At 32.0% G+C, this 9345-nt stretch overlaps 2 protein-coding genes across 2 annotated transcripts in view; one reads left to right on the forward strand and one right to left on the reverse strand.

The window, feature by feature from the left end:
• Nucleotides 1-8972, forward strand: part of LOC132726631 (uncharacterized) — a 134826-nt gene extending 125854 nt beyond the window's left edge. Inside the window, exons 116-122 of the mRNA XM_060711976.1 lie at nucleotides 4957-5127; nucleotides 5385-5594; nucleotides 5771-5813; nucleotides 6228-6382; nucleotides 7551-7721; nucleotides 8174-8383; nucleotides 8956-8972. Coding sequence (XP_060567959.1) covers nucleotides 4957-5127; nucleotides 5385-5594; nucleotides 5771-5813; nucleotides 6228-6382; nucleotides 7551-7721; nucleotides 8174-8383; nucleotides 8956-8972 — 977 coding nt within the window. The remainder of the gene's footprint in view (nucleotides 1-4956; nucleotides 5128-5384; nucleotides 5595-5770; nucleotides 5814-6227; nucleotides 6383-7550; nucleotides 7722-8173; nucleotides 8384-8955) is intronic.
• Nucleotides 391-4844, reverse strand: LOC132726626 (P2X purinoceptor 7-like). The gene is made up of 4 exons (XM_060711972.1): nucleotides 4592-4844; nucleotides 2790-3023; nucleotides 2227-2481; nucleotides 391-1995 (listed from the first exon to the last, which is right to left on the reverse strand). The coding sequence occupies exons 1-4, from the start codon at nucleotides 4601-4603 to the stop codon at nucleotides 1732-1734; spliced, it is 765 nt and encodes a 254-aa protein (XP_060567955.1). The 5' UTR covers nucleotides 4604-4844; the 3' UTR covers nucleotides 391-1731.
• Nucleotides 8973-9345: the final 373 nt, after the last annotated feature.

Raw genomic sequence — 9345 nt, forward strand, 5'->3', positions numbered from 1 at the left:
ATTTTAGAGTTATTGCCCTTTGTTCATTTTTACACTTTGAATTTTACCCGGGACATAACTCTGAAACAATAAGAGATATCATCAGGAAACTTTTTGCATAGATAGATCTCATTGAATAGAAGTGCATTGCAAAAACAACATAACTCCGCCTTGCCTTATTTTGGAGTTTTTGCCCTTTTGCATGTAGTGTCGGCTTACACAGATTTAGGTTTACAATGCTGAACAAACACATCAAAAGAGAACTAGATCAGAAAATTAAATCTATCAGATCAGCACAAAAAGAACAATCATTTTCATACTTTTATTTTTTACAAAAAAAAAGGTTGGACAGAACAAAAAACTAAAAATATATACAAAGAGTAAATGTATCAGATCAGCACAAAAAGAACAATCATTTTCATACTTTTATTTTTTACAAAAAAAAAAGGTTGGACAGAACAAAAAACTAAAAATATATACAAAGAGTAAATGCATAAGTATAAAATGACTGCATGTTCATTTCACTTAATATACTAAACATTTTGTGTATGTGGAAATAAAACCAGGCTTTCATTTGCACAACTAACAATTGGAATTGCATAGGATCATTAATAATGTTTCTAGACAGAACCTTCAATACATTTGAACATTTTTGATGCACATACACTTGAAAATGTAATTTTGTTATTTCTACAATTATGTAATTTATAAAATATACATGCTAGAGTTATGTGTCTACAATAGTGACCAACCATGACCTAATTGGTTGATGACAAACTTGTAACTTTATATTATGCCAAAACTGAAGTCTGCATCTGGATTAGAATAGTCAATGTAAAAAAAACATGTAAAATAACTTCAAATAAGGTAGCAAACTAAAACCAATAATAACTCTTCTATGATTTGCATATTGAACAGACATAAATAATATACGTGACAAGAGGACCGTGAGGGCCTTTGATCGCTCACCTCAGAAAAAGGTCAAAGGTTTAAGTGGAGCCCCTTTCACCCCAGAAGAAATATTGAAAATTAAAACATTGTGATTTACAGTACATATAAGGAAAATCAATGACCCCTGGGGACGGGCCAGATTTGGCCTAGGGCTTTCATTTGAACAAACTTGGTAGATATCCACTAGATGATGTTTCATGCTTGCTTAATATCTAGGCCTTTGCTCTTTGGGTTTTTTTAAGAAGATTTTTTTACGTTTTTACTATAGACATGTAAGGCAAATCAGACCCTCGGGCAGGGCCAATTAAACCCTGGGGATTTTATTTGAAAAAATTTGGTAGACACTCAGTAGAATATGCTTCATGCTTAATATTAAAGCTCTAGCTCTATGGGTTGTTAAAAGAAGAATTTTTAAGTTTTCAGCGAGAAAAAACATTTTGTAAGGATGCCGCACGAAAAGTGATCACAAAAGCTCCCCATGTCACCTTGTGACAGGTGAGCTAAAAAAAAACAAATAGAAGTGAAAATGTGCAATGAAAAATAATTAACACGTAAAACAGCTTTTGCATAAGCGCACCACATTTTAACTTGGGCTAATGTTTATATTTGTTAAGATAACTATTTGAAGACATCTGCACTATCAACATAATTACATGAAATATTCACAAACTAATCCAGCTATATTCATGAAATATAGCAAAAGTTCTGCAAATAATAAGTGAAACACTAATATTTTCTTACACATTTGCTTTTTGAACACTTTTGACCATTTAAGGTGTGCAGCTTATGTCAAATGTGAAGTTACCATGAGGGAACATACTCGATGTAATAATTGTTTGGATCCGGGTATTTGTCTCTAATGACCCATGTGGCACATGATGGTACTGGCCTTCTTTCCCCTTGTCCCAACTTTCCATGGTGGAAAAGAACATACTGCCTATAGGCAGCATGTCTCATGCTGGCATTTACATCTTCCTCTAATACAGCGAGGCGTGCAAAGACATCATTTCTGTACAGCTGTTGCAACTGAAGCACACCTGGATCGGTTATAGTCAAGTCCATTTCCTATAATTTAGAATCAAACACTGATAACAAGCAAGGTATCAACAATGAATTTTGTTTATATTTACATACATTAAATGTATTCTAAATGGGGTTTAGAATAACTGGCATCACTTATTGTAAGTACAATTTAAAAATAAAAATGACAAAGCATTTTCAGGAAAAAGATATATTACACTCCAATTCATAATAGCATCATAAGTGTTATAAGATTAAATGAATTAAAGCACTTACAGGCATAATACTATGGCAGAGTTCAGGTCTCATGCCACAGCAAACACGTGACGAATCTGTAGGCATTTCCCGACATCTACCACAAATACACCAATGAGGCTGATTTGGTTGATCTGGCTCATCTGGACCTGGGGAAGAAGGACCCTCTTCTCTCTGTAACTGTTCTGCTAAATCAATAACTAAAGATGGCATCTTTTCAGCCACTGCCTTCAGAATCTTCCTTGCTCCTTCTTCTGACAGTCTGTCAACAAGGTCCTGTTGATATAATTGTTATTTTTAATTTGTATCTTTATTTTCTATTTCACATAGTGACATACAAGAATTATAACAAATCTTGAAATTTACAGACATACAATATAGTATTTTGTAAATTCATATAAACAAGCCGTTTGACATTTTCAAAAATTATTTTATAGGGGTAAATATTTGAGCTAAAATATATAGAAATATAATAATGGATTTTGTCTTAATATGGCTTATTACACTTCATATTGTCTTAGGTTTTAAAAGATTTACAATTGAAAACTTTGTTTGACTACATCAATGTGATAAAGGCAACTTACATCAGCTTTCCTCTTCCTTTCTTCCTTTAGGTGATTCAACCTGCTGACTTCGTCACTGCCTAAATGAAATGTTCCTGTCTGCTTTCGCTTTCCTCTTGTACCTCCCCTTCCACGAGCACTACCCTTGCCTCTAGCACTTGTTGATTTCCCTCTGCCACGTCCTTTTCCCCTCCCTCTCTGACTAACTACTGGCTCGTAATCAATTGTTGTGTCAGAACTTGTTGAAGCTGAACTCTGTGAAAAACAAAATTAAAAGATGATGTTTCACACTGATGCACTAAACAGTAGAAAGACTAGCACACACATTGATCTGGGGGAAAATAGTGATTATTCAATATTATTTATTATTTAACTAATTATTATAAATTAATATTATTATCATGTTTGGGTCTTATCCCGAACATACAATGTTATCACTGAACAGATAAAGAATAAAACACTCTTAAAAGTGCTTCGACTACACAGAATTGTATCTCAGTCATGTATCTATATTTGTAGGCCATTTGTGTAAAGTTTTTTTAGGTTCAATGTCACTTCATATTTATGCAATGATAACAGTCTGTAAATTATACAGGTCTCATCCTTTCATGACAACTTATTGTTGTAAAATGAGAAACTGAAAGCCAGTTAATACGTCTTCATCTATGCATTATATGATCATATGCGGTTTTCAATCTAAACATAACATCTACCATTTTCATAAATTTACAGATTGAAAAATCTTTACTGGTTGGGGACCACCAAAACCGGACAACCACCAAACCCGGACGGCCCCGAAAATGCTTAATTTAGTATTTTCTTTGTTCAGTGGTTGTCAGTCACTTTTTGTTTTAACAATAAATGCATGTTTCTTCTATAATTTAGTAAATAAATTTATTTCAACCTCCGTAAGTAGTTATATTTTATTGTCTATTTTAAGAATGTTGCCGTTGAAATTTGGGGCGTCAAGAAAGAAATGCCTGATCTCATATACCAGCTATAATCATTTGCAAAGTAAACAATAGAATTTCCAAAACTTCAGCATTTGTTGCTGATATATTGTATATCATGTTAAAAGTAAAAAATTAAAACAACCAAGCTTTTATATGAATTAAATCACGCCATGTACATATCTGTCCGGACACATGGTACTGTAGTGTAGACAATTTAGGTAATTTGGATACCCTCCTTGACGAGACTCGGATATAAGTGTAATACAATCAGAAATAAACAAACTAGTTTGTCAGTTAGGAGAAGAACCTAGCTGTACTGTGTCAATTTTTTAGGTCTCTGAGTTGGAAAGTATGAAATCTATATGGAAAAATGTTAAAAAAGTGTCCGGTTGATGGTCCCCGACCAGTAACATTAAGGATGTTCCATACATTATCCTGTTTTCTGGCTAAGGCCTAACCTGGCATATATATGAACTTTACATAACATTAAACGTACTAAACAGTCTGATCACATATGTGCATTTATTGATAAGTCTCTGGCTTGATTTAGGGAGGAAATCGTTGTAAGAGAATTATCAGAAACACTTTCTTATTTAATAACAATTCAAACGTACAAACATGACAATTTATATCATAATATTTACAACCCTGTTTAACGCATTAATTAAATGGTAATTATGAGACGACCCCTGCAGCTCTTTTCGAAAAAGAATACGTTTATCGATGCTTCTTTACATGTTTTCTCGTAAAAATAGCCTTAAAAGTATAACATATAAAAGTCTTTGTGTGTAAGTATGTAAGATCTTATGAATGCATCTCAAATTATCTTTGTACTAGCAAAATAAAAAATAATCAAGGAAATTTTCTTACACTATCCGCCATATTTGTTGTTGTAAGTTCCGGGGCGTGTTATTGTCACGTGATTCGTTTAAAAATAACTCGGTGATTCCGTCGGCGTTCTAGTTTCACTTTACAAACGTTTATTTATTTCCGTTCAAAACCGCGTTTAATATTGTTTTATAATACAAATATGCCGTGAAATAAAACAAAGTTCACTTTTGACATGATTTATGTTAATAAGACCATTTTAATGTTCCATGTCATTGATTTGCCTAACTCTCCCTTTAATAGTTAGGACAAAAACCAATTAACATTTTTTCACTTTTATTTTTATGTCCATTAAAAAGATGGAGATGAAAAATGATCTTTTCAATGACACAAAACTTTACTTGCAGACTTTACCCTTTCCAAATGGTTTGATGATCGGGGTATGGCACCAATGACAACATTACCATCTTACATAGCAACACAACTAATGAATGATATAGGACTGGCAACATATTTGTCTGCTGAGAGTTGTGATACAAATGACAAAATGTTCAATGAATCATCTTTCTGTTTGTCAGGTTGGTAATAACTCTCTTTACAATTTTTTATGTTTACCCATTTAAGGTGAGAGAATCTTAACACTTCTAATAAATATGTCTGATTCATATATATTTATTTAAAAGTATACTGAGAAAGATCAACTTAAGTTAATAAAGTTGTATGACCACCATTTTGTGATAAGTGAACAATTATAATGCCTTCAAATTTTAGACTGAAAAAGGTTATTTTAGAAGGTTATGTTTGTTACCAGTGTATTGTATTTATTATTTTTCAGATTGTAAATTGACATTTGACAACATCAGTACATCTGATGGCATGTCATGTTTTATTCCTGGGTCATGTACAGGTGTGGAATTATGTGTGTATATTCCACTCATTGGTAGATACATTAATGCATATATGCATCTACATACATGTAATTTCACTATTGACATTGGAATTGAACAGTTCAGATTCTCTGTTGGATTCTTCGATTATGAATGGGGTATGTATATTATCTATATATTTTTCAAAAAAAGAAATTTTCTTGACATTTTATTTTAGATATCTTAATTTTACCAAAAAAAATGTAGTCATTAAATTCTCACTTTGTATTGCCTTTAGAAGTTGGTATATTCCATTATTAAATTTTTGAAATCTTTTTATGATTTTTTATTGAAGGAGAAACAAAAGAGTTCATACTGAAAGATGTACTCCAGTTGAGGTAGGTAACACTTTTTGAAATGGGTCCACAATTAATTAAAAAACAAAACAAAAAACATTTTAAATTATGGAATGTTCATGATTTTAAATAATGAGCTTTTAAGCTTTCATCTTGTTAAAGCAGTTGGAAAAGTAAAGTATATGCATTGTTAGTATATATGCTATTTATTAAAAAAAAATTATTTGGAACTATGATTTATAAAAGAAGTATTTTACTAAAAAAAAAAATAACACAACTGTTTACATTATAGTCAAAGTATTCAGGTTCATTATACTTTAATAGATACTGAAAATTTCGTATTTGGTAATTTTAACCATTGTTTTTATTATTGATGGAAGAATGAGCATTTCCTTAGAAATCTGTATTTAAAATGCTTTATTAGTTCTGAAAACCTATATTAATTGTTTGATTTAGATTGAGAGTTTGGGAATTACAATACAAATATGTTGCTGACCTTGAACTGAAAGTTTGCTTTACTGACCAGACTTGTGAGAAGATCTACACAATATTTAGACATACTGAACTCCCAAAATTACAGTGCCAATGGGATGCAGGCTTTGGGAATGAGTGTATGAGCTATTTTATTTGATATTTAAACCATATTTTACATTGACTATGATGGAAGCTTGAATGTCTGCCTTCTAGAATCACCCAGGACTAATGGTATGGGACACTTGAGGTGACCATCACAAGTTGAACTACAGCAAAAGCATTTGCGGAGCTTGTTTTAATTAACCAAGAATGAAAGTCAAGAGGTTCAAAACGACCAGAACATGGTTGTGTTTTGTGTAGTGTGCAAGTTGAGGGGCTGATACCTCAACCACTTTACTATTGCTCCTGTTTCATGTTTTTTCAATGTTTAAAAATTTATGTCTTCAGAAACTAGTATGAAAACTAAAATTTTTGCTGAATGAAAGATGTGAGAACTTGTTTCCCAGTCAAGTCAAGTAAAGATAAACATTTTTTAATTAACCCATTACTTCATGAGCATTTTGTGTAAAATGGCTGTTTTCATTGAAAAGTCTCCCGTTACAAGTTCAAATTGCTATTATACTATAAAAACTGCTTCAACACTAATCAAACTTGGCACAAATGTTGACTGGACCATTGCCCTTGCAACAACATGCTCAGGCTTAAATTTTCTGTTACCATGGCAACGAGGGGACATCTCAAAATTGCCAAAAATCACTATTTTGTGTTGATTTTTTCCATCAAAATTGATTTCAAAATGCTGCAACTTCTCAATGGATTGAGATAGAGTCAAATGCTTTTCAGCGTTGGTTACACGTTACCTTATGATCAATCTGGGGTCATTTACAGCCTCTCACAAGTCCAAAATTTTCTTGGCGATGAGGGGGACTCCGCCCCCTTCAGACCCCCCAAACAGAAGGGGGCACATCCCCCTTCTGGCAACCCTCTGATGTATCTTTTGGTTGGGGGGCCGCGCCGATAAAGAGGTCACTTTTTTTAACAACATTTCTCAAACAAAAACAAGTGTTTGGGGCCTAAATAAGGCATTTTTTCATCATTTGAGACAACAAAAAGGGGGGGGGGGGCGTTAAAAGGCGTGTATATGAAGTAATGGGTTAAATGCTTTTTAAAATGGTAATGCAAACACATTCATTGTACCAGTATAATTTGTGAATGATTTTTATTAATAAAAACATATCGTATCAACTATTTCTTTAAATATTCATCTATTTTTCTTTGATTTTTCACTTTTTGTTTCACATACAGCATTTTCACTATCTGAATGGATGGAGGAGAGGAACATATTTCCGGGATCAATTACTGATACTGGACGTAAAGAACTGAATGAAGCTGTTGGTCTAGCAGCATATGTACAGGATCTAACATGCAGTGTTAACAACTACCCATATACACCTGCAGTAGATGGATGGAGCTCAGGTTATACTGTGCCATATTTCATTCTAAATATTGTTCATTGTTTTGTACACACAAATTAAAAACATGTTTTCTTGTATCAATGTAAATATTTTTTTTCATCTGAAAAGTATGTAAATAAATTTACAGTAATTTTTATGAGCTTAAACTTTTATTGATTGACTTATGAATAAATTGTTCGTTGTGTTTCAAAATCAACTGACTTATTATGAATTTCAAAGCTCTTATAATTTAGAATAACTCGAAATGAAAAAAAGGCCAAAAAAACAGCATCTTGGGATACCTAGAACATATTCTTTGTTTATGTATTTTTCACAATACCTAATGTGCTTTGTCTTGAATTTATCATTTCCTATGTTTTTTTAATGGCAAATAAGAGAGGTATACACATAAATAAGGAAATGCACATATGTCATCAAATTATCACATTCTTGAACTTTATCTTTTTGTTTCAGAATGCAGTGCTGACATTGCCCTATCACCACTTCCAGAATATATTTCTTGTTACATATCAGATGTATGTACATCTGTCCAGTGCTGTCTTGAAGTTGATATAATCCAAACATCTGTGCAGTTCTCATTAACTATTGATGCATGTAACAATAAACTGCATGTAGGAATTGAAAATATGGTAATTGAGAAAGAACTAGGCAGTTATGAATATGGTGAGTATTGTTTTCAGCTTTATTTCAGTGAGGTCCTTTGATAGTCACACAAATTGATATAAGCTCTTTTACTTATATCATCAATAATTAGAGATACATACCTCAAGTATGGAGACTAAATTAGTTTTATTGTGTAGGAAGCTATATGATTAAAGTGGCGTTCTCAAATCTGTTCCTGTAACAACCTTAACCACTCGGCCATGGACGGCGGCTAAAAAAAAAATTCAGATGAAGTCAATTACGTAGATTAAGTCATGCAAGGCTAGTAAAGTATTTGAGTTATTTGTCTATAAGATAATGAGAATTTAGTTGATAATAAAGTGTACAATTTTAAGCATGTTAACTTGTGTAAAGACAGAGTCTATATGGATATAGGACTGTATCATGTATTATGATGAGATACATAATAATAGGGTAGATTATCAGCTTAAGATAAATTTAATAGTGCATAATATGGAAGAAATGAGAAATGTGTCGTTTGAGTATATAGAATTTATAAATAATATAGATGTGTTTGATATTCTTGAGAATATATATATATATATAATATATGAGATATTGTATGTATGTAGGTCATGATAAAGATTGAAATATGTCAATACAGAATTCTGTCTGAGTATTTGTTACTTTGGCTGTTGTAATGATATTATATATATAGTTTTGAAGAGTATGTAGTTGACGTTTAGACTTGGCATGTATTTAGTTTGTGTTATATTATAATAGTTTATTTTTTTCAAGGTTTTGATATTCTGAAAGATATTGAATTTATTTATTAACAGTCACACACAGACTTTATTGAGGGCCATAAAAATTTAAGGTAAATCATGGTAGATCATGAAGTATGTATCTCGATTGTTCTAAAGTATAAGAATTTAAAACCACTTTGTGAAACTTTTACATTTCGTTGCCATAGAAAAATCAGAGAAACACTGAAGGTTGAGTATAGGACTTATGTTTTTTAT

The sequence above is a fragment of the Ruditapes philippinarum genome, unplaced genomic scaffold, assembly GCF_026571515.1.
Source record: "Ruditapes philippinarum isolate M1 unplaced genomic scaffold, ASM2657151v2 ctg1393_1_1_1_1, whole genome shotgun sequence".
NCBI classification, from domain to species: Eukaryota; Metazoa; Mollusca; class Bivalvia; order Venerida; family Veneridae; genus Ruditapes; species Ruditapes philippinarum.